The following is a 23,346-nucleotide window of genomic DNA, read 5'->3' on the forward strand; positions in this document are numbered from 1 at the left end:
CTGAATTGGTAGCCCTGTGCAGCCAACTTTGTGGGGGTTTAGATTTGTCAATTTTTGTATCTCAAAATAGGCAACAATAAATTTCTTTTTATTTTCACTATCCAAAGTAAATTTAAAGTTTCCCGTTGTTGTTAATAATTGTAAATACTGTGTAAATTTTTGTTATGATATAGAAATACAAGGTGAGTCGAAACCAGTTCATAAATAATACATCATTAATTATGGTGCTGCTTTACAAACAAAAGGTGAAAGACAAATTTGAAAAATCTCATTCGTAGCTTTCTAAACGCAAAAACTGAATGTGCGCCGTTGTTACCCAAACCCAAAACGGAAAAATTCCAGTGCTTAACCGTTACTTTGTGTTTTTTCAGCGTGTGACGATTTTCGTGTGGACTGTTCAGGAGATGTCGAATAAAAGTTCCGTCAACAACACAGCAGGGCTCAAACAAATCGATTTGGACCAGATTTGGGGCGATTTGAATACAGGAATTGAACATGCATACAGCCAACAACACATGCCGAAATATCTCTACATACAGCTGTACACACATGTCTATGACTACTGCACGTCAGTGCACCAGCAAGCCAACACGAGGGGCTCTTCCAGCATCTCCACCAAGAACAAGAAGAGCCAGGTTGGCGGGGGCGCGCAGCTTGTGGGACTGGAACTTTATAAACGGATTAGGGAGTTCCTCAAGAACTATCTGGTGAATTTGTTAAGCGTAAGCACATTATTTTGTTTGATTTTGAGGACCAATTTGCGAAGATAAACAAATAGTGCATGTAGCCAATAGCAGGGGTCAAAGATCTTGAGTTAAAATTTGCACATGTAATGAATGGATTTTTTAATAAGGTTGGGATAATGACCTCATTAGGTAAACAATAATTTGTCAAGGAAGAGACAATTTTTGTAATTTTGACCCTAGAAACCTATGACTTGTTACATTAAATTCATGTACAAGCATATACAGAGTGAGTCTCTTAATCATTGTAATCACACCTTTCGAAGCTTATTGGTGTAAAATTCTTTTGGTTTCATGTTATGTGTTTTTTTGTTTGAAATTCCCATTTTGTTGTAAGTTATAAAGCTAATTAAAAGTCATCCTAATTGACATAACCTCTATGTCAGACTTGAAATTGAACCACAACATGGCGGAAATCTCATTTTGCTTTGGTAGGGCTTTTCCAATATTTTTTCCTGTTTGAGGAAAATGACAATTTAATTTAATGAATTCATTTGAATTAATTATCAAAGTTATTTACCCTTTCAAGAGTGAATTGACAGTTATTCTTTGTGCAAGTTGTTAGTAAATATTTTGCAATTTAATGTAAATGATATCTGTTTCATAAAAGACGCATAAAACCAGCTACTTTAATAGCTCCAATGACGATAAGCCTTGAAATCCATTGTTGCAAATGCGTTTTTCGAAATTATGGATTCCATTTCCGCTTTTACAAAAATTGAGTGCCTGTTGGTAATGAAAATTATTGTTATTGTTGTTTATGTTTCACTAATCAAAGGTGTCATTGCGATTGATTGAACGCAGTTAAACCGTTGCACATTAATTTTATGTGATGAAGGATCTTAAGCTCAGCCTACACGACGTGTAGCTAGAATAGAATATAGAATGGATTGGTGAATTTGTTAAGATGTGTGAAAAAAAAGTAAATCAAATCCATGTCCAAAGAAGACTTTATCAAATGTAATCCTTTTTACTCGATTTATGCCAAACATTTAAGGAAAATTAAAGAAAATAAATGTCTATTGCAAGAAGTTCATTGACCACTAAGTTTGCTTTGTTTTTATGATCTAATAAGTAAAATTAAAACAAAATTAGATGTGGTGGTAATTAAACTTATTATTATAATTGACGGAATTTGGTTAGTATTTTATCTGCATACGTGTACTAGCGGCTCCTAGCTAGTGCTTCATGAAGGTCTTGTCATTTCGTGAGAAACAATGTTTCTAGGCGCTCCGACAAATATTAAGAACTTCTTGTAATTTATCAGTGAAGTGTTAACCATAATATCCTTTTTCACTTACAAATACTATACAGTATGTTCCCGGATTGAGTTCACAAAAGGAAAAAAAACGTTATTTTTTATTTTACAAAAAAATGACAAAGGAATAATATTTTTTGCTTAATTTAAAATAAATAAATCTTTAATTAAAACTTTAATATTATCAGACTGTGTTCTTAAAATCGAAAAAAACAAAAAATAACGAAGAACTTTTTTATTTTTACTTTTGCATAAAATGTCAAAGGAATGAAATTTGTTCCTTAACTCAAACCAAATTTCACTAGTTGATTGACTCATTACCTGTATTAGCACATAGTTCAATTCTAACTCGTAATTCTTTAAGACTGTTTCGAATTTTCTCAATTATTGTTAAGGATGCAATTGCATTTTTTTTCAATTTTTTAATACTTACACATTATTGGGTAAATTTTTCTTTAATTTTTAACGCACTATTTGATATTGTGAATCCACAGCCTACTATTATTTGAATACGATTACAAAATTTAGTAAATAAAAAAAATGAAAAAATTAATTTTAAGAGTACAAACTAATAATTTTGAAATTTTAATTGCAGATTTATCTGTTTTGAAGTAAGCAAAAAATGTTATTTCTTTGTCATTTTTTTGTAAAATAAAAAATAAACTTTTTTTCCCTCTTGTGAACTCAATCCGTGTACATACTGTATATAAGAATTACCCCTCTTTTGAGACACCAACTTTGGATTTTTTTAACTTCATAGATGCTACTTCGATCAGTTAGTTTCGTTTTTTATCGATTTTACTCAATTTTCGCAAAGCAGAAACAGGCAAAGTGTGCCTTAAATTCGAAGGATTACGGTAACTAGTTTGACTTCTAACTGCAGTATAAGCTGATAACATTGTGCCGTGGACTTGGCTTTATGTTTGCCAATAGCGGAATTTTTTGCATATTCAGGTTTTTATCTTACGTAGTTTTTCGTGATGAACGAATTAAAATAATTATGACTGGATATAACATGATTTATTGCAGTAGAGATTTCAAGGAAATCAAAGTTATTTTTTGTTACATTTTTGTGGATGTATTTACCCTTTTTATTCCACGAAAAAGCGACTGATGCGATCTCTTTAAATTTTGTGGCTATAATTAGTAAGAGCCCTGTGCTATACTTGTAAATTTCGAAGTTAAGCTCAAATAGCCAGTTTTTTATAACCCTCAAAGGCTCAATTTTGTTCAGTTAGTCATAAAACGTAGCGTATTTCATTTGAACATAATATCTTAAATCCCTGGTGCTTGAAGTAAAGTTTTATTATCTCATTTGGACAACTCTGTATTACGTATTTTTAGACTTCTTGTTGCAAACTTGCCAATTGTTCTGGGAGTCTAACATTGATATTTTTTATGTGCTTTTACCAGTGCGCTAAAAGCTCTTCAACCACTCAGTTTAAAATCGTAAATGTGTTCTAATTAGCGCTCGTATTTAGGTTGATTTAAAGTTTACCTTGGCTTTGATCAAAGTTCCATCGTTCTTTCTGCATGTTAAATTTCTATAAAGAATAAACTGTATGTTGGCGTCAATTCTATCGTTGTCACTGTTCATTGAATAAAATCCGATACTTGGTGCCATTATCTAACTTTTGGAAGGATTTCAAAGCAATGAATGAGCTATAATAAATTCAACTCTATTATCTTTAAACCTGGTGCTACGGGGCTATGAACTTCAATTTAAACGAAAAGGAATGAAAATAACACGTGACGACAGCGATGAATATTTTTGTTTTTCTTCACGTGCATTTCGCGAGTTATAACGATGGTTCTATTGAAAAGCACGTTCTCTTATCTCTCGATAAAGATTTCTATCGACCCATGACGTGTTTTCTAAATCTGTTTTTTACGAACTGCTTATTTTTAACCATTTAAAGACCTCATTATTTGACAATTACGCAAACCGATCGATCGTCCATGCAAAAACCTAATAGCAGCGGTGGTGCATGACGATAGAAATTTCAACAATACAAGAAAAAGACAGTTTGACAGTTTTTCACAGATAATTGTTTAAAAGAATGCTCTGTCATGATCTCACCAAAAATGGCGCGGAGACACCCAAGGTGCGGTTTCAGTGATTTCCGCTTACAAAATAACGATTGCTAAATGAAAGAAAAACTTTTCTCTCGATGATTTCCTCTACAAAGGTCAACAATAAACGACTGTCCCCATTTTTGAGAGAATAAATCTCCGATAACGGTGGATGTTGTTCCGCGATAATTCGCCCGCATTTGAGTAGCTGACCCTTGACACGAGGGATCCCAAATGTGACAAAAGATAAATAATGGAAATAAGATAAATTGCGCAGCGGTTTGTAACAAAATTAGATTGTTATTTTTTTTCCTGAAACTTAAATTTCATGTCGAATTATTTTTTTACTTGAATGATCGTGCTGCCAAATATTCTCAATCGATATTAAAAAAAAAGAGTAATTCGTTCTACAGCCGTGCATATAGACAGCCGTGTTAAATCTAAATGTAATTTTAAATCGAGAATATCTGTTCGAAAAGAGGAAAGAAAAACGTTCTTTGCATCGTTGAATAATGAAAATTAAAATTTCAAATGGTCAGATAAAGAAGAATAGGATTTACATCGATGATGCTGTGCTAATAGCGGAAACGGTCCGTGTCTTGTATTTTAATCGAGGAATTAGGTTCGCTCCAAAATAAACGAAAACGCATTTGTATAGGATCAAACAAAAAGTCGCAATAATAAATTTTATTAATAATTTTCCCGTATTAAGAAACAGTAGTGACACCTTTCATAGAAATTGTCGTGTACATAATTTGCATCCAATTGAGTTAAGTAATGTTTAATTATTGTTTTTTTTTTGTTTTCTACAACTAAAATGACCTTTGGATTTTTACCTTAAACCAAACATCGATATTTTTCCATCATGAATTATCGGTCTGAGTTTTGTTTTTGTTACGCCTACATAAACTGCAGATAATCGTGAAAACTTTGTCAAGCTTTTTATTGATGGCTGTTTACATATTCACGAAACCTTCAACAAAATGCGAATCGCCGTCTACACAACGACGATCAGAAAATTTCAGGACTTGAAAGGGTCTTTATGCAAAATAACGAGGTAAACAAACCCACGATGTCGTCCACTGTCCGCTGGCAAATTGGATAATTGAGAAATTTCACTTATGTTATCTTTATTGCAACAGGCATTTAATGACAAACTGTATTGTTCTTTTCGCTATTATTAGTGAAACGACTGTATTGATTTTGGCATTGTAACATACTTGAACCTAGGGACAATTGATTTTTTTTTTGTGGCAGGATGGCATGAATCGGATGGGAGAAGGCGTTTTGAAATTTTACACCCGTCAGTGGGAAGAATATCAATTTAGCAGCAAAGTTTTGAACGGAATTTGCTCATATCTGAACCGACATTGGGTGAAAAGAGAATGCGAGGAAGGTAGGAAGGGAATTTACGAAATTTATCAATTGGCGTTAGTGACGTGGAGAGATCATCTTTTCAAGCAGTTGAACAAACAGGTTAGAAGAAAATCTCCATTTGCAGATCTAGAATTAAATTTCGGTCTGATTCAAGTAGATGAAAGTATATTAGAAAATAACCGATTCCTATTTTAATTGCAAACAAAAGACAGAAATTTATTCCAGACTCGACCGCTGTGTTTACATTTTATCTAATCAATTTAAACAAATAATCTCGCAGGTTACCACCGCGGTGTTGAAATTAATCGAGAGAGAACGAAACGGTGAAACAATAAACACCCGTTTAGTATCGGGGGTGATAAATTGTTATGTTGAATTGGGATTGAATGAGGAGGAACCTGGGGCCAAAGGACCGAACTTGACTGTTTACAAAGAAAGTTTCGAAAACATGTTTTTGGAAGATACCGAGAGATTCTATCTCAAAGAAAGTAACAATTTCCTGGCGCAAAATCCAGTAACTGAGTACATGAAAAAAGCGGAACAACGACTCCTGGAAGAGCAGAAACGTGTCCAGGTCTATTTACACGAGACCACAAGCAGCCGACTCGCGAAAACTTGCGAACGAGTTTTGATAAAGAAGCATCTTGACATGTTTCACGCTGAATTTCAGCAGTTATTAGACGCTGATAAAGATGCGGATCTTGGGAGAATGTACTCGTTGGTTGCGCGAATTCCAGACGGATTAGGAGAATTGCGGACGCTTTTAGAACAGCATATTGCTGCTCAAGGATTGTCTGCCATAGAGAAATGCGGGGAAAGTGCACATAATGTTGGTAGTTGCAACAGTTATGCTTTGTTTCTCACCTATTTTGTTTGTAGGATCCTAAAGTTTATGTTAATACGATTTTAGAGGTTCACAAAAAATACAACGCTCTCGTTTTGATTGCTTTTAATAACGACAGCGGCTTTGTGGCAGCTTTAGACAAAGCCTGTGGACGATTCATCAACGCCAATGCCGTCACGAAGAAAGCTAACTCTAGTAGTAAATCGCCAGAGTTACTAGCGAAATATTGTGATTTGTTGCTGAAGAAATCGAGCAAGAACCCAGAAGAAGCCGAGCTCGAAGATACTCTAAATCAAGTCGTAAGTGACCACGTTTTTGCTAACATTTTCATTCATTTTCTTTTCAAGATGGTTGTGTTCAAATATATCGAAGACAAGGACGTTTTCCAAAAATTCTACAGCAAGATGCTGGCGAAAAGATTGGTTCAACACATGTCCGCCAGCGATGACGCTGAAGCTTCAATGATCTCAAAACTGAAACAAGCTTGCGGGTTTGAGTACACGTCAAAGTTGCAAAGGATGTTCCAGGTATGTTGTAGGAATTTTTGAGGTCTTGTTTAATGAAAGTTTTAAGGACATTGGTGTTTCCAAAGATCTGAACGAGCAATTTAAAAGTCATTTGGCAAAATCAAACGAGACTTTAGATATAGACTTTAGTATCCAGGTGTTATCGTCGGGATCATGGCCTTTCCAACAATCGTTCACTTTTGGGTTACCCACCGAGGTATGTCGCTAATTGAAACTGAAACTTGAACACAAAGTGAATTGTTATTTCCCTTTTCATGTGCGTAATTTAATTGTCGGAACCTAACAGGACGTTTTTATAGCGCTACGGTAAAAACTCCTGTTACTAAATCCGCTACATTAAATTTAACATGAGCAGAGATAAACGCCTGTTTTTGTTCTCCATCTATAATTGAATTTTGGATGTGTCTAACCTTTCGCTTTCAGCTTGAAAGAAGTGTTCATAGATTTACGAATTTCTATTCCGGCCAGCACTCGGGCAGAAAATTGAATTGGCTTTACAACATGTCTAAAGGAGAACTCCATACCAATTGTTTTAAAAACAGGTACACACTCCAGGCTAGTACGTTCCAAATGGCTGTGCTTCTTCAGTTTAACGTGGCGGAGAGTTGGCCAATATCTCAGCTCGAGGAGAATACGCAAATCAAAACCGATTTTCTTGTTCAGGTCATACAGATTTTACTTAAAGCGAAACTGATCACGTGTGATGACGATGAAAACGATCTTACACCCAACTCTATAGTGAATCTTTTCCTAGGATACAAAAAGTGAGTTTTGTTTGTATTGATGGATAATTTGGTTAATTTGAAATTTCCAGTAAAAAACTCCGAGTTAACATTAATATTCCTATGAAAACTGAGTTGAAAATGGAACAGGAAACCACCCATAAACACATTGAGGAAGACAGAAAGTTGCTGATTCAAGCAGCCATCGTGCGAATTATGAAAATGAGGAAAATTCTCAAACACCAACAGTTGGTAGCCGAAGTTTTAAATCAGTTATCCTCGAGGTTTAAGCCACGGGTGCACATAATTAAAGTAAGTTTATGAATTTTTGTGACGTTTATCTATTGTTCTTTTTGCAGAAATGTATAGACATACTCATTGAAAAAGAATACTTGGAGAGGACTGAAGGTCAGAAAGACACCTACAGTTACTTAGCATGATTCAGCAAAAGAAATTGTCATCCGTTTTTTGTTTTTGACTAAGGCGCAGTTTTGTGTGTGAGTCAGCGAGTGGGTTGTATATTGTAAATATTCGAGAAATAAATTGTACTTTAAGTGATATGCTATACTAAAAAAATACACAACTGTATTGTTTTGATGAAAATTTTCCTGTCGTCTGTCAAAGTGGTATTTGAAGTTTTCGCTCTTCTGGCAGATATTTCTTTAAATACTTCCTTTGTTTTTACATGAGCTTTTATTTTCTTTATTAATTGTATAGAATCTGTTTATTTGTATAACATATGTGAAAAGATACGAATGTAATTTAATTCACGGATTTTAAATAAATTGTTTTGACTAAGTGATTTCTTTTTTAATTTCGACTTTCAACATAAAATTTATTGGATTCATTTTTTGTAGAAATTTAGCAAATTTGTGATCGTATCAAAAAAATTAGGTAACAAATTTTCAAATAAAAAAAAAATTGACATTTGCGCCATCTATCGCATATTTTAGTACAAACAGGTTGTTGACCTCGCCAGCTCAATCCATTGTGAACGCGGCTTTAAATAATCAACCAATCACAAACGAAAGATTTTGTTGATTTTAAAAGTCAAATTTGACGTCTAACCTAAAAAATTATAAATAACACGACAATAACTATGAAATTTGAAGATTGCGGAAGTCAAAAAAGATGAGTCTCAATTTAACAAAACAGGACCGTATTTACAAGAAAGTCTTTACTTTGAAACCTCCTCAGAGAGATGGGTAATATTTAAATTCGCAAATCATATTTTCTTTAAACAATTTTTTTAGTTTAATAATAAATATTCATCACACCGATAAAAACTCCCAAAAGATACGTTTTATACACAGTTGCTTCGACAAAAATGGCAATTTTTTGGCCCTAGGGGACAACCAGGGTACCATTTTTGTCATAGACTGTAATGCTCACAAATTTTGGAATCTTCCAAAAACTCTTACGTCGTCTACGATAATTAGTTTCTCCGATTACAATGACAATGAAATTCTTATTGGAGCCCACAGTGGAGAAGTTGTAATTATAAACATACAAAATGGGATTGTGGGAAAACTAACAGGACATGGATGCCCTGTATTTTCAATTTCTTTTGCCAATAATTTTTTGTGCCTTACTGCTTCAGTTTGTGAAGCTATTCTCTGGGATCTCAAAACAAATACTAAAGTACAAGTTCTGAATTTGTACCACAACTGCACCCTAAAATTTGTAAGGAAGAAGGAATATTGGACACAACCTGTTTATATACATTTTTGTAGGTTTCTTTCATTCCAGTCAGCAACGACATCATTACATGTTTTAACGACAACGTTATACAAATTTGGCAATTTGGTACATTTGAAGTCAAAAATCAACTACAACCATTAGTTTGGTACGGTCATGAAGTGAAAAATATAACCTTTACTGAGTAAGTTAAGTCCTAAGTTGAACAAAACTAACATTATCTTTCAAGAGACGGCAAAATAATGGTCATTGGTTGCCGCACGCCTCATTTAGCCCTTTTCTTACTCAATTCCTTTAAGTTACTTAAGTTCATTACGCTACCTGAGTACATACAAACGTTGAAACATGTTGAATTTATCCCCCAAATTAACGATGGGGGTGCAAATAAAATACTGGCGATGTTGTCGGGGCGCGGATCCGTTTATTTCTACGACGTCGAACAAAACATCATCATAAGTGAATTAGTCGCATCATTTGAAGTCTTTAAATTTGATTTTTCAAAAAAGGGGAGTTTTTTCACTTGTATTTTGTGCCCCGGTGATGTAAATATCTACGATGTGGCTCAATATATCATTGTCCCTATCAAGTTAAAAGCAGTAAGAGCGGAGATTCCCGGGAAAAGTGTTAGACTGAAAAAATGTTTGGAGAAAATGGGAATTGTGAAAGAGAAGGTGAGTCGGACTGCGGTCTAAACGTTCGTAAGTGTTTCTCAGATTCGCGAAATTTTAGAGATTGAAAAACTCAGGATGATCCTGAAGGAATGTGGCGAGTATCCCGATCGCTACAGAGTGAAGATATGGGAACACTTACTGGATTTACCGAATAATAAACAACAGTATAACGCAATAATCAACAACCGGATGATAGTATCGTTCGAGGATTTATGCCGCAAGTATCCGTTGCAAAGTAAGAAGAACCTCAAAAATCTAAAGCAGTTGCTGGACAACGTCGTTACGTGGTGCCCATTTTTCTTCCACGTAGAATATCTACCTCTTTTTGTCTTCCCGTTTGTCAAGGTGTTCAGTAATAATCCACTCGCGTGTTTTGAGGCTGTCTGCACAGTAATAGGTAAGATAACAAATCTGCTTTTGATAATAATAATTTTAAATTTCAGTTAACTGGTGCCAGTTTTGGTTCGAGTATTTTCCTCTACCTCCCGTGAACATTTTAGCAATGATTGAAAACATCCTAATTGAGCACGATTCTGAACTTCTTAACTACTTGGCGACCAAAAATGTGAGGGCTGAACTGTACGCGTGGCCAATTTTAAGAACCATTTTCTCCGAGGTGTTAACGGCGACATCTTGGAAAGTCTTCTGGGATCACGTCTTGACCAACGAACCATCATTCTTATTGTGTGGAGTCGTTGCTTACAACATTTTGCAACGAACTGCTCTACTTAATTTGAAAGAAGAAAGACATTTTCAGTGTTTTTTCAATACATATCACCCCATAGATGTGAAGAGGTTGCTAGCGAAAACGTACCACATTTTAGCAGAAACCAGTCTGACGATTCATCCTCGTCAGTATTTGAGTATGTTTACTAAAATTACACCGGGAGAGTACCCGAATTTCTGTGATTATCCTAAAACTATAATTGACATGAAGACTGAGAAAAGCAAGGCGATGACTGAGGAAATTGTGCAGCTGAACAGTGATGAAGTAAATTTATTTAAACGGCGTTTCGTGAATCTGCAAAAGTTGGCGAATATGGAAATGCAGAAGGAGGAAAATAACAGAATTACCGGTAAGGAATTACTTGAAATAATAACATGTTGAGACGGTGTTTATAGAAATGGAAAGTGCGATAAGAAAGCAACTGGAAGAAGAACAAGATCGCGTTCGGCGCTACTATGAAAGACTTGCGAAGCTGCGCCTTCAGTTTCACGAAGAAGATGCTGCGCTATCTTCGCTTCAAACTAAGGTTGCGAAAGAGCAACAAAGGAAAAGCCGACAGAAATATCTAGCGTCGGTTTTGGGAGATGTTGAGTTCAGGAGGAAAGAAAAGGATTACGCCATGACCAGGGTCGAAGACGATTTACTCTTTAATTACTCTGAACTTTTAAAGAATAAGCATAAAATAGAAAAACTGTTAGAATATAATGGAGTTCCGACAAGTACACAAGTTTCATTGGAATCTTCAACTTTTAGGAAACATCAACAAGAATTGGCAGGAGAAATTAACATGGTAGGAACTCCAAGTACTTGTTCTTGTTTTAATAGTTTAAATTTATAGATCAGCAAGATCGATAAACCACGGGAATATCTAAGAAATTTAAATTTTGCCACAGGATTAGCAGCCATGGATAGTCTAATAAAGAAAGTTGAAATTGAGTTGGATAAGGAAAAACGTGGTGTTTCCAACCAGAGCATTGCTGATAAGCGAGTTCTGCAGTTGAAAGCAGAAACTGAAGAATTGGCAGCTGAAGTCGACCAATTAGTTCAAATGCTTGGACAGTTGAGAAGATTGGAATCCAAAGCGTAGATGTTTTGTAAGAAAATTAGCTTTTTATTGACTGATTTGTTTATGTTTTTATATTTTATTTATTTATTTATTTTGATTTTCTTTACTGCACTGTGATATTCTGAAGCAAAATAAATAAAAACACCAAAACAATGATGGAATTTGTAACAAAACCAAAAAAAGACATTTTTTCTCCTTGATGCACAAACCAAGCTTTGTCTGAAGCTGAAATAATTATTATTTCTAGTATGTCTCTAAGAATGAGAACTATTGCTAATTCTGGAAGCCCCCTCATTAAAATGTGTATTTAAAAGATCTCTGTATGAAAGATCTCAGTGGGTTCACCACTCAAACTCCCTGTTGATTTACAAAGGCTACAAATTATATTATAACATGGGGATGCCTGTAGTTGTTTAGTCAAAATAATTTCTGTATGAAACATCTGTCACTGGATTTATTTAATGTCAATTCTACTTCTACTAAATGAGCTTCTTGCTTAATCCTATTATTTACGGCTACCAATTTACCCGACTGCTTAAGTTTGGACCAGGTGGATAAAAGCCATACCTTCAAAGCATTGCCTCAAAGTTGACATTGTCTCACAAATGTATGATGAAATGTTGACACTTGTGGTTATCAGATCACATCAAGAAAACTCCACTGAAACGCCCAACTTAAATTGTTCATCACACATGCACAAAATGGACTCAAATTTGTTTCATTTTACTTTATTTTAACAAAATAAATACAATCACATGGAAGCCTTGAAAACAGTGAATTTATAGTTCTTCACTGGCAGGTTTTGGTTTTGGTTGAGGTCCAACCACTCTAGTGCAAATGGAAGACTCTTCTATACAGACTTGAGTGTGTATATCGTCAGTTTCACTCTGAATATGTTTAATAATATTCTCCTCTAGCTCCTCCATAATTCCTTCACACTAAAATGAAGAATATTAGAGAATAACCGTGATCAATTCACTGTGAAACATACATAATACTTCAGACTTTTGTTCAAATCGTCATCTTGAACAAAATCAACCTCAGACATGTGCAAATTCATCTTCCCACTATCATCCATCATTTTCAACAGTGTTAAAGTTCCATTTGCTTTCCATGTAGCTCTAACATAATCATCCATTTTTGTACAAATGTCATCAATGAGTTCAGATAAATGAACTTCTGATTTGGCTTGAGAGACAGACTTTTTCTTGTAATTTCCTTTAGGGTCTAACTGATAACCTCCAATATCCACAGTTTTGGAAGGATCAATCTTTCTCACGGCTTTGTTTAATTCGTCTAGACTAACTTTACACACTGAAAATGAAGATTTAGAATGGAACAATAAATTACCAACGTTTCTACCTAAACATCGCACTTCCTCAGCATCTATTTTCTTCGCCGCAACACCATTTCCACCAAAGTACAAAGGTATCACAAGAAATACTAGGAATTTCATTTTACTAGAAAACAACTTGTTGATACATGAACGTGAGTAGAAAAGTAGCTCGTCAACTTTAAATCTTCAAAATAAAATTGGTTTTGGTTGACGTTCATAATTTTACAATGACACGTTACTGTATTGTTATTGGTTAAGATGGCATAGAATTGATAACTTGATCACCAATAGGAAATTAGTATTGAATCTTTAGAGCCGTCAGGATTTGGATTTAAATTGAATGTCTGTGAATGTTAATCTTTTTATGGATTTTAGAACAAACTGAATTGTTACACAATCGGCATTATCTTTGTTATTGTGTAATTACTGTCATAAGTAAAATGTGCTAAATTATAGGTACTTGTCATTCTGGAACAATTTATTGGTTAGAACAGGGCCGACTTGAGTAAACAATAGACTAATGAAAAAATAAAAAAAACTTTCTTGAAAGTGTATAACAATGCTATTATTTAATAAAAAAATTGTTGGTGCACTTTTAACAGAGTAAAAAATATTTTTTTTTAATATTCTATTCAGTAATTTTAGGGCCCGCCTCACCCCACAAACCCACAAGTCCAGTGGGATACGAAATGTCATTCATGAAACGTCAAAAAAAATAACCTCACCTTCTTGTTTTGAACTGTTCAACTGCAAAAACTGATAAACAACTCAAAATGAATCCGCTAACGTATGTATTTCTATTTTTTTATATGTTCTAAAAGTTCAATTTTCAGGAATATGAAAAATGTCAAAAAACTCAGCGAGCAAGAGCTTTACACAAGTAACAAAACTTCTTGGCATGACCAATACAGAGGCAGTGCTTGGGTTTTTGTTGGGGGCTTACCCTACGACCTCACTGAAGGCGATATTGTCTGCATTTTTTCACAGTAAGATTGTTCTCAACAGTTCCCATTCCTGACAAGTAAATTTCAGATGGGGTGAGATTGTCAACATAAATTTGATTCGTGACAAGGACACTGGGAAATCCAAAGGTTTCTGTTTTATCTGTTATGAAGATCAGAGATCAACAGATTTAGCTGTAGACAATTTCAATGGAATAAAAATACTGAATAGGACAATTCGGGTTGATCACGTCACTGACTACCGAATTCCTAAACAGGGTAAGAAAACCGACGAAGAAACGAAAAAGTTATATGAAGAAGGGTGTGCTCCTAAAGCCGCCCCTGTACAAGTTCCAATCAAGGGCCCCGTTAAGATAAAGAAAGATCCTGATGACTTTAGGGCAACTCTAATTGATCAGATTAGTTCAGAAATTCAGTTGCCGGCACGGCTGCCGATTTACACAGTTAAAAAAGAAAAGCTTGATGATGAAGAGGGGGAAAAAGAAGGGGTTGTTGTCAAGAAAGAGAAAAAAGAAAAGAAAGCCAAGAAAGACAAAAAGAAGAAGAAAAAGAGGAAGAAATCTGAAGCCAGTAGTGAATCAGATAGTGAGAAGAACAAAAAACAGAAGAAAAAAAGGAGAAAAAGTGGATCTAATTCAGATTATTCAGCTGAGGATAGCACATCCGAAGATGAAAAAGAAAAAGCAAATAGAAAAAAAAGATAACTTTTATTATCTATTCACACTACTACATTTAATATCTTCATTATCAGTAAGTTCATCTTCTTTTTCTGTCGTTTTAGATATATACTTATTTAAAATTGGAGACACCTTCTTAATACTTCTGTTTTGCAAATAGTACAAAGAAAAATGCGAAACTCCATTGTTTTTTATTTTTGCGCTTCCTAAACATTCTCCATTTTTCGATAAAACAGCGTATTGGCCAGGTGTAACAGCCCTTTTATATTTGTTTACTTTAATAACGAGACCTTTACTAGTTTGGCTTACTTGGCAGGGAACCCAATATTTTGTGTGTTGAAACTTGAAGTCACACTCCATTACATTTCCGTCCCGCAAATCTCCAGGTGTTGAATGTATCCAAAAAGGTTCAGATGTGAAAATTATATTAGAGTGAAGCAGTGGGTGCTTTGTCCCTTTGACTACATAAATTGTATTTGTTTCTACTTCTTTTCTTGCTATAAAACGTGGAGCTATGAGGCTGTGGATACGGGCTCTTTGACCGAGTGTCCACTGGTGCACCCCCGTGTGATGGCCCACCACTTCGCAGTCGTCCACGTCCACAAAATCGCCAGGTTTGTCTTGGATGTACTAAAAAACAGTAATAAGTTTAAGAGTTGGTTTAAGAGAAATGTACTTCTTTGATAAAATCTTGAAATTTTCTATTGCCTATGAAGCATATTCCCATGCTTTCTTTCTTCTTGGCGATTTTTTCGAGGCCGTTCTTAATCGCAATTTCTTTCACTTCTGATTTCAGAAGATGACCTAAAGGAAACATTGTTTTTTGGAGAGCTTCCTGTCTTACTTGACACAGGAAGAATGTTTGGTCTTTCAAGGAGTCTTTGGCGTTGTAGAGTCGTACCCCCACTTGAGGATCATACTTTTCTAGAAACGGTCCAAAACTGCTCTGGGCATAATGACCAGTAGCAATAGCATCCGCTTTTAAATCACTCATTGCATACTTGTAAAAATAATTAAATTTCACGTTGCGATTGCAAAGAATGTCAGGATTTGGTGTGAAACCGTTTTCGTACTCCTTTACCAATTCACTGAAATACCAAAATCATTCCAGTTGTCATTCAAAATCGCAGTTTATTACAGTTACCAAAAGACCTCATTCCAATAATGTTTAACAAAATTGACATGCGTTAATTCTATATTTAACTTGTGGCAGACGAAGGCTGCGTCTTTGTAGTCGGCATCAGCAGAGCAGTAACCTTTTTCATCGGCAATATCCCAATTTTGCATAAAAACACCGTGGACATTATAACCTGCAAATTCAATTTTATTAATTTAATATAAAATTATGCAAGATACCTTTTTGTTTCAATAGTAAAGCTGCAACAGCGCTGTCTACGCCTCCAGATATTCCAACGATGACCTTTTTGAATTTCAACATTTTGGTTTTGCAAAATTGGACATAACCTACAAAAAACGTGAGGTATGAACCTTAGATGAAGGAGTAATGAACTTGTGCGCAAGCGCAATGATCGCTTGAAATTTGTGATCGGATAGACTCTGGAGATGAGAGAGTACGTCGTAACTTTAGTGCTGCGACACTTATAAAAGTGTGCACTCCTGTGTGAATTTTCGAAATTTCTTGGCTGTAAATCACGCTTTCAATCTTTTAGGACGAAAATTAAGGTGAAATTAAATGTGACGATTTTGCGCTCAACACCTTTTCAAGGTTGGGTGTGTCAACATCGCACATTAAATAATAAATAAATTAAAGATTTGTTTTGAAATTAGTTTCTACGGTTGCTGCACGCAAATTTGAAGAAAACCTAAAAAGTGACGTCCGATCGGACGCCATTTGAAACCTCAGTGAAGTATTTTTCAATTTGTAATTATTGTAGTTTGACTAAAACTGGAAAGCTCTACAGCAATTTTAAAGATGACAAAAATTAATTTTTTATGGAAAATTATTGTTTATATTAATGAGCTCTATGTTTTTGTATGTTTTTTTGCGTCAATTTTGGAACACACGTTAAGTATAAAAACGCTTCTTCTTGTACCAACCTAAATAATTTAGTTGGGAACTTGGCCTACTGAGATTATTTAAATCATTTACCCATATTTTGCTTTTACGTTAGAAATATCAATAAAAGTTATAAACAAAATTTCAAATACGATCAGCTGTTTATTGTGATTTTGTTCTTTTTTGTTTGAAAAAATTGCATTCCTTAATTAGTACATTTGGTTTTACTCAATTTAATTTGTTTTTTCCTGATGCTTCTCTTTGACTTCGTTTTTACTTTCTGCAAAAAATGTTAATGCGGCCCTGTGGGTTCACCCCGGTCGCAGCAAACGTAGTGGAGACTTACCTTTAGCCGGAACTTCTAAAACCCGACTACTGGCAGCACTGAAATCCTACTTCAACTTCTTTCACATTCCGTCTACCAAACAAAGCTAGTTAAATCGGTTCCTCACGAGCGCAACAAGGAGGCCCATCGACTCCTGTAGACACTCCTATCAAGAATAGATTCTGCTCAAACGGGTTTCAGATTGTTGTTATTTTTGTTTTCAGTGCGAAAGGTGTCTGGTGCGAAACTAAGCGAGCGTTTCTTTATTGAAGATCGTTACTTTGAATGAATTATTGTAAAACGACGTGAAAAACGCCGTGATCTTCTTCGCATTTCTTTGTTTTTGTGACAATGTTGCGATGATCATTCATAAAAATTGATTTGTATGGAAATGTTGTCGGAAAAGTGAATTTTGTTTGTGCCGGCACAATGAGGTGTGATTTCTTGCTGGGATTTTTACTGGTTGCTTGGAGCCGTCGAGGAATTACCAGGGGTGACACGGTTGCCCCCTTGACAAAGACAGGTGAGTTAGGGTGGTAACAGGGCCGGAGTGGTATTGTTGAATTGCGCGCTTGGTTATGACATGTCAAGTGTATTATTAATTTGTTCAAGTTGTTTATTACACAGGCGACATTCCTAAATTAATTCTAATGTTTTATTATCGTATTTGATGACTTCAAAGTTTAATTTTGAAGGTGAAGGAGTAATGTGTTCAATAAAAATTATAATGATAATATAGCTACTGAAGATTTTAATAATTTGATAAGTGGTTGCGGTAAAAGTGTTACTGTGCTGCGAATTTAAGATTATAAAAATGCATTGCTGCACTGACAATTAAAATGGAAAATTTTAAAAATACCAATTTAGCAGAGACTACAGTTTAGAGATAAAGAAATCATAATTTGAAACAGTTTTGGATAAAGAGCACAGATAACTTCACTTGAACTCTTAATTCCTTGAAGGCTTTCACAGAACTAACTCATAATTTGAAACCAGATCGATATTAATCGAAAAAATTGATTACATAAGACTTTCGGCTAATTAAACAGTTATCAAGTGGGATTTACATTATCGTTTTAATTCAAAAAATGCAAAAACCCTTTCAATAAAAACTTAAATACAAAATCTTGATGCATAATATTAATATAAGTTTATAAATAAAATGATTTCAGTGTTATTATAATAATTACCATTTTAAACGTGGATGAACTTTAAAAAATGAGCCATTTTATTATCCAAGTGTAATATAGCTTTATACCTGAATTAAATACTATGCTTTATCCACAAGAACCGTTTCGCCGTTTTAACCATAATAATAATTTTAACGAAATTATCAATATCTAACATGACATATTAATTTTGACATAACGTAACCATGGTTATAGGAACGGCCGTGTACCGTGAGACTTACGTAAGAGTATATTTCCACTTGTTGGAATATGAATGTCATTGGAATTTAGATATGTATAATGTATCTATTTTTAACTGTTGTGGATGAACATTTGCAACTTTATTCAAATTAACATTAACACTTTGAATTATTGTTAATAATTTTGGACCTCAAACTCATTCTATTTTCATACCGAGGAGAGCACCTCTCAATACACATATTTATAAGTTTATTATTGGGAAGTAATTCTTGAGTTTTATGCCAGTCTGGTATTTTCAATTGTTATTTCAGAAGTGCATATTCTTCACTTACTTTAGAGTGTCAAAAATGATGTCCAAAATTTTGTGGTCGCAGTGTCTGAATATCTTTGTTTTTAGCGTAGGCTGAAACTAACATTTTCATATGAGATTTAATTAATTTTGATTTTAATTGCTTTTTTAATCAATTCAAATAAAAATAATTAATAAAATAATTAGTGGAACAGTTGCGGTCAGTGAATTTCGTCCCGCTGATTTTATTGCAAATCAAATATATGTCAATTTTGTCATTTTGTGCATAAAAAATTGACAATTTAATTAAATAAAGTCGTCAATCATTGGGACAAAGTCTGGTGTACAGTAAATTTGTATAAATTGGGGGACCGGAAATTCACTGACCGCAACTGTACGTAGAATCTACCATGTGATAGAATTAATGGTGATTTATTATTATTAAATAAATTAATAATATTGATCTCGTGTGCGTAATTTCATTCAACTATAAATTTTCGAATCAGTTTGGTGTTCCTATCATGGGATCAAATAAAAACACATCCTCACTCTCACCTTTGAAAATTACGAGTCCTGTTTTTGATTGACGAAACATGCTTTTGTTTGTCAAGTACATAATTTGACGTTGCCAAACTGAGGATTTCGTAAAAATGTTGATGAAAGAACTTGGATTGGGAAAAAGTTTGCTTGAGTTTGCTGTATTTCTAGATTTCATCTCGTACCTTAAAAATTAACAATTTTTAGTTTTTGTGCACCAAAACTGACAAATTACTGATTTTGATTACATGATTCAGTGAATCAATTCTATGAACTAATTTCTTCATGTAAAAATGCAGAAGCAATTTATTGTTATCAATAGAAACGGGCGATTTGGGCTTCCGATTAGTTCGAATGGAACACAAAAATAACAATTTTGCAAGCTTTTGTAGTAAATAAATCGGTAGTAAAATGTAATTTAGCGAAATGTGGCTAATAGAAAACAATCCGTTAATCAACGAAGCAAGTCGGGGGAAAATTTGCATTTTGCATACAATCATCCCTTTCATCTACGGCATAAACAATAATTAAAATAATTTCATGGTTCGGACCAACAATTTTAGACACTTGGAGCAATCAACTGTTTACTTATTATATGTCTATACTTCATGAAGTGGTTGAACTTTTCATAGAATGCTGAATTATGCAAATGGCTACAACACGGTTTCAAAAATAAACAATTAGAGCCACGTTTTTTTCTTTACCTGAGCGTATTTTGAATTTTAGATGGTTCTCAGTTCAGACCGAGGTTCAGACATACAAATTTGTGGTTTAAACTGTTTAAATGTTTAATTTCCAAAACATTATTATGTACCTACATTTAGCCCTTCATTTCAATAAAGCGAAATATTGATCTTGTGATCAATCCATTTCATTTCCTTCGATTATAGGTTGAGTTTTATATAACAAAGGCACCCTTAGTTGACCGAAAAACAGGGTAAATGTTCACACAAAAGAAAAGTAGAAAGTTTGTGGGAGCCAATAGTCTTCCGTTGAGGAGAAAGTTCCATAGAGAAAAGGGATAATGCAAAATAGTTATCATCAAAGGATACTTACCAACTTGAGAAATATTTCAACTCGAACTAAGAAAAAACCGCCCGTTGCGATCGTGACTTACCAATTTTCTTTTTGTAAAAGAACTTGTGGGAATGGTATTTTTAATGAATTCTTTCTACTAAAATACCGACTAAAATATACCATAGTTGAAACGTACGTATGTATAGATTTGGCCAATTGAAAATAATTATTCGAGGAATTTATAGATTTCTGCTTTGTTTGAAATACTGATTATATTGTTTCGAATTTTTGCATCAGATTTACGAGGTAAAGGGAAGGGAAACTAATTCTACATAATTCGATGTGATTTATCGCAAGTTGTAAAACAACTGTTGTTATTAAAATATGGGCATAAAATAATTATTTTTAGTTCCCTTCGGATTTCTTTATCTGATTTGTTTCATAACTGGAATGAAAAATTTATGTCAACATCACTAAACTTTTTTTTAAAATCACGTTCTAATCATTTCTTTTAATATTACCAACATAAAAATTTCGCTCTTCCAACTGCACTGAATTCTGGTAATTTTATGAAAACTGTCAACAGCTTTATGACATCCTGTGTACATGCCTATAACTCACACATGTTTGTAGGGTTATGCGGGCGCAATAAATTGGTTCGAAATTGTAATTACAGTTTAAGTTGAAATCCCAATTTACGGCTGTTTAACGAGTTTATTGATATCATGTAACTAATAACATTTAAATCCCACGCAGTATTGACTGTTTACAAAATGTGGCTCGTCATCGATTGGTGACCAAGACAAAATGCATATTATTCTTTCCATTTTCCACCTATAGAAAATCCATTAATCGCTTCGTTTCATTTTACATGTGCAACAAGTGCATTGTGTGGGCTAATGGAAAGAAGGCATTAACCTGCACTCTTCTATTTCCGATAACAGCCTCCAGTGTTGCGTAAAGAACTAGATAAAACTCATTTACTGCAACTGGCCGGCCCGCGATTGAATTCTCAAGAACAAAAGGAGCATTTCCTTGTTTGTGGACGTGAGAGTTTTGTCCTGGAGCTGAATTCATTTGATGTTGAAGTTCCAGAACGGCACGACTATCCAATTTTGTGGTGTATGCCGTTCCTTTTCAGGAAACTCCATTTCACAATGTAGTACACGATATGCGCAAGTGTCATTATTTGCTCGTTACGATTTGACTTCTTGCCACAAGTTTACCACAAAATTTGACTTTGAGAAAATGACCATGCTATTTGGATGTAATCGAGTATTTGTATGTATTCCTATTTTAAACTTGCTTTTGTAAGACGATGACTCTAAATATACAAAGTTGCATATTATCGTCGAGTAACAGTTGTTTGCTTTCGGAAAATTAAACGGAATTTACAGTGTATTTTCAAACATGTTCGGAAAGAAAAAAGGAGCGGGGTCGGAAATTAACTCAAACTGAAGAGGCGGCGTTTAACTGTTTTGAAATAAAATAAAAGTACCTACCATAAGTGCTGGGTGATTATAAACACACAAGTATAAACAATTTAAGAAGGGTTTAATGAGAAACTGTTGACAGAGGATACAAATAATATCAACAAAAGCAAAAATGAATGCAACATGTCGCAAATTTTTGGTAATTTGGTAATTTTAGCATTTTATTTTAACTTTTTGGTAAAAAATTCTGCTTCCTTTGTAGAGGCTAAATTATGTGTATTTTAATTTATTCTACTCGATTTGGAAACAACGTGAATAAGATATTGGACGTAAGCCAACGTTTATGTTATCATTATCAAGGAATGCAACAATATTGAAATGTTTTTAGGTATAATGGTTATTTTCTTTTACATGGGATAGTAAGTCCTTTTTATATAAATGATTTCATGAAAATGGTCTTTTTACTAAGCGAACTTCGGTATATGAAATTTTGTCACCCACCCGCTGGTTATGCCTCCATCGTATAGTTCCTCTTCAGTAATGGGTCGTTTTCCTGCGTTTTAAGTAAATCACTATTTTTCAACAGATTAGAGTCGCGGTCAAATTATTTTATCATCATTTTATTGGCATTTTGAAAATTTAAGTGTGGTCAATGTATTTGTCTATGCAATTTGACGTGAAATTTCGATCAATTTTGTCAAAAATCAAACGACTTTGAGGCCCAAACAATTTGTATGATTTTAAAACGCACAATAAATTTTTTCCAATGATGCATGCATCAAACTTAATTGTCATTTGTGACATGTGTCATGTGTCATTAGAATTTCCGGCTCAGGAAGTATTTGAAGCCAAAAGTAGACATTGTAAACAATTATTTTAAATTTATTATCAAAAAAAAACATACACAACCAATTAATTTTAATTCTAGTTTGGATAATCTTAATTCGGTGCACTTTCATTTTTTGACATTGTGTGTCAAATTATTTCTTTATCCCACGTTGTTTCTGATAGATTACTAGTCTATGTTTCTGTAACCACAGAGACAAAAAAGTTAGGTTAGTCTTCGTCAAAGCTGTCTAAATTCCTATCCATATCAGCATGCATTTTTGGCTTGGCAAAAATGGTGACCATACGGACTTCTCAGAAATTGTGCAATTATTTTCGCCTACATTCACGTGCCGACGAAGCGTACCAATGTAGTAAAATGTAATATTAATGGACGGATATATTTGCTCTTTTTCGTATCACATATTTGCAATTAAAGATAAGGCCAGCACGGAAAATTTCCACTGCCCTAAAACTGCTTTTACCTCAATCAGTATTCATAGGAGGTAGGACAGATGAAAAAAAGGACACTTAAGGGACAATCGTGCCAAGAGCCAATTACGAAAACAACCCTTACGAGCTTTACGCCTTTACACTTTCGCCTTTGCCATAATAATCAGAAAGCAGTGAATTTTTGAAGAACGAAGTGTGAGAACATCGATTTTCTTAACTAATTGAAAACATCCTCAACTATTGACCTCTATTCTTATCAGCAAAGACCGAATATTTGGTCTTTAAATATTGACTTATCGGAATAAATTAAACTGTGTTAATTTTATTATCAGAGTTGAATACTTTAAGGGGGCTTTCTGAAGACCTTGTAAGACTGGTCGAACTTGGAGCGCTAATTGT

At 34.2% G+C, this 23,346-nt stretch overlaps 6 protein-coding genes across 6 annotated transcripts in view; 4 read left to right on the top strand and 2 right to left on the bottom strand.

The window, feature by feature from the left end:
• Nucleotides 1-4: 4 nt before the first annotated feature.
• LOC148181047 (cullin-1-like) lies at nucleotides 5-8,342 on the top strand. Its single transcript, XM_088049993.1, has 10 exons — nucleotides 5-182; nucleotides 372-722; nucleotides 5,332-5,550; nucleotides 5,732-6,280; nucleotides 6,331-6,594; nucleotides 6,643-6,822; nucleotides 6,869-7,018; nucleotides 7,246-7,586; nucleotides 7,637-7,856; nucleotides 7,904-8,342. Exons 2-10 carry the CDS (start codon nucleotides 405-407, stop codon nucleotides 7,982-7,984), a joined length of 2,322 nt encoding a protein of 773 aa, XP_087906119.1. The 5' UTR covers nucleotides 5-182; nucleotides 372-404; the 3' UTR covers nucleotides 7,985-8,342.
• A 333-nt stretch (nucleotides 8,343-8,675) lies between these two features.
• Nucleotides 8,676-11,842, top strand: LOC148181048 (TBC1 domain family member 31). The gene is made up of 8 exons (XM_088046110.1): nucleotides 8,676-8,749; nucleotides 8,798-9,227; nucleotides 9,278-9,426; nucleotides 9,472-9,913; nucleotides 9,956-10,310; nucleotides 10,357-10,989; nucleotides 11,036-11,430; nucleotides 11,479-11,842. Exons 1-8 carry the CDS (start codon nucleotides 8,676-8,678, stop codon nucleotides 11,725-11,727), a joined length of 2,727 nt encoding a protein of 908 aa, XP_087902236.1. The 3' UTR covers nucleotides 11,728-11,842.
• Nucleotides 11,843-12,418: 576 nt separating this feature from the next.
• On the bottom strand, nucleotides 12,419-13,358 carry sel (canopy family protein seele). The gene is made up of 3 exons (XM_088042205.1): nucleotides 13,069-13,358; nucleotides 12,698-13,020; nucleotides 12,419-12,644 (listed from the first exon to the last, which is right to left on the bottom strand). Exons 1-3 carry the CDS (start codon nucleotides 13,160-13,162, stop codon nucleotides 12,486-12,488), a joined length of 576 nt encoding a protein of 191 aa, XP_087898331.1. The 5' UTR covers nucleotides 13,163-13,358; the 3' UTR covers nucleotides 12,419-12,485.
• Nucleotides 13,359-13,678: 320 nt separating this feature from the next.
• On the top strand, nucleotides 13,679-14,865 carry LOC148181050 (RNA-binding motif protein, X-linked 2). The gene is made up of 3 exons (XM_088042198.1): nucleotides 13,679-13,829; nucleotides 13,876-14,028; nucleotides 14,075-14,865. Exons 1-3 carry the CDS (start codon nucleotides 13,816-13,818, stop codon nucleotides 14,706-14,708), a joined length of 801 nt encoding a protein of 266 aa, XP_087898324.1. The 5' UTR covers nucleotides 13,679-13,815; the 3' UTR covers nucleotides 14,709-14,865.
• Nucleotides 14,693-16,169, bottom strand: LOC148181051 (mitochondrial tRNA-specific 2-thiouridylase 1). The gene is made up of 4 exons (XM_088042192.1): nucleotides 16,038-16,169; nucleotides 15,826-15,991; nucleotides 15,358-15,769; nucleotides 14,693-15,311 (listed from the first exon to the last, which is right to left on the bottom strand). The coding sequence occupies exons 1-4, from the start codon at nucleotides 16,117-16,119 to the stop codon at nucleotides 14,715-14,717; spliced, it is 1,257 nt and encodes a 418-aa protein (XP_087898318.1). The 5' UTR covers nucleotides 16,120-16,169; the 3' UTR covers nucleotides 14,693-14,714.
• A 1,034-nt stretch (nucleotides 16,170-17,203) lies between these two features.
• Nucleotides 17,204-23,346, top strand: part of LRP1 (LDL receptor protein 1) — a 31,359-nt gene continuing 25,216 nt past the window's right edge. Inside the window, exon 1 of the mRNA XM_088032341.1 lies at nucleotides 17,204-17,546. Coding sequence (XP_087888467.1) covers nucleotides 17,453-17,546 — 94 coding nt within the window. The 5' untranslated portion in view covers nucleotides 17,204-17,452. The remainder of the gene's footprint in view (nucleotides 17,547-23,346) is intronic.

This window comes from Gnatocerus cornutus, chromosome 1 (assembly GCF_029298725.1).
Source record: "Gnatocerus cornutus isolate USDA-ARS CGAHR chromosome 1, icGnaCorn1.1, whole genome shotgun sequence".
NCBI classification, from domain to species: domain Eukaryota; kingdom Metazoa; phylum Arthropoda; class Insecta; order Coleoptera; family Tenebrionidae; genus Gnatocerus; species Gnatocerus cornutus.